At 45.9% G+C, this 1,387-nt stretch overlaps 1 protein-coding gene across 1 annotated transcript; it reads left to right on the top strand.

The window, feature by feature from the left end:
- The first annotated feature begins 486 nt into the window (after positions 1-486).
- LOC120768838 lies at positions 487-930 on the top strand. The gene has a single exon (XM_040095590.1). It carries the CDS (start codon positions 487-489, stop codon positions 928-930), a length of 444 nt encoding a protein of 147 aa, XP_039951524.1.
- The last annotated feature ends 457 nt before the right edge of the window (positions 931-1,387 follow it).

Genomic DNA, 1,387 nt, shown 5'->3' with positions numbered 1-1,387 from the left:
CGTGTATAAGTGATTTTTCGTGCAGAATTTCAACAACACAATAGTTTTTCAACATTTCCTGATAGTTTCGTGCTCCGAAAAATTTTGTTTAGTCATTATGCCGCGGTACTATCCCAAACAAGAGAAAATTGTTGATTTCGACAACATTTTGGAGGCGATCAAGTCGGTGAAAATACATCACAACAGCGTTCGACAATCTGCGACGGCACACAAAATTCCGAGGGCCAACTTGATGCGTTATATTGCAGCATTTGATGGTGCGAGCATCGACGTCACTACTGCCAATGCCGATGTAATGAAGAATTTGCTGGCTGAAAGCACGACGATGGGCACAAAAACAGTGAGTTCTGCTGGTTTCTTTCTTTTTCTTTCATCGAATAATAAATAATTTTTTTTTTTTTATTTCAGATCTTCAACATCGAACAAGAGAAGGCGCTGATAAGCTAAATTCTCCAGGCCAGCGACATCAACTATGGAATTAGTTTGATGGAGCTTCGTAAGCTCGCGTATGAATTTGCTCGGAAAGTTGGCGCGTCGTATCCGGATCCATGGAACGACAATCAACAGGCGAGTAAGGATTGGCAGTTGGCGTTCATGAAACGCCACAAAAATTTGTCACTGCGAACACCAGAGCAAGTAAGCCAGAGTCGTGCGAAGCGATTCAACAAAGAGAATGTCGATGCATTCTTTGTTAACCTTTCATCCGTTCTCGGTAAGACGCCGTTTGAACCTCACCGAATATGGAACATGGATGAAACCGGGTGGCCGACCGTGCCAACCAGACCTGTCAAAACCATGGCGCGCAAAGGACAAAAGCAGGTCGGCTCATCAACATCTGCCGAAAAAGGCACCAATGTGTCTTTGGCCTTGGCCGTCAGCGCTAGTGGCCAGTCTATACCGCCATTCTTCCTCTTTCCCGAGTCAACATGAAAGAGATTTTACATGACTCATGCGAGTCATGGCGCTGTTGGTGTTGCGAACGGTTCTGGTTACATGAACTCTGACGTATTCCCTCAATTCATGCGTCATTTCATCAAGCGCACCGGTGCTAATGCCGATTCGCCAACCATGTTGCTGCTGGACAACCACGGTTCGCATTTATCGATCGAGGCGATAGATTTGGCGTTGGATCATGGCATCACGTTGCTGTCTTTTCCGCCGAAATGCACGCACAAAATGCAGCCGCTAGATGTTGCGGTATTTGCACCATTTAAAGGCATGATGACCGTGAAGCATGATGCATGGAAAAAGTCCAACATTGATGTCACTTTCGATCTGCATCATGTGCCGCTCCTTGTCGATCAGTGCCTCGATGTTATGTTAACGCCGAAAACCATCAAATCCGCCTTCCGAACAACTGGCATCTACCCGTTCAACCCGCAAATTT

The sequence above is a fragment of the Bactrocera tryoni genome, chromosome 2, assembly GCF_016617805.1.
Source record: "Bactrocera tryoni isolate S06 chromosome 2, CSIRO_BtryS06_freeze2, whole genome shotgun sequence".
NCBI lineage: Eukaryota > Metazoa > Arthropoda > Insecta > Diptera > Tephritidae > Bactrocera > Bactrocera tryoni.
The sequence above is the reverse complement of the archived record's forward strand: the minus strand, read 5'-3'. Positions and strand labels throughout refer to the sequence as shown.

Bases quoted from the DNA above. Each gene is read 5' to 3' on its own strand.
- LOC120768838 (XM_040095590.1), top strand. From the start codon at position 487: ATGGAGCTTCGTAAGCTCGCGTATGAATTTGCTCGGAAAGTTGGCGCG.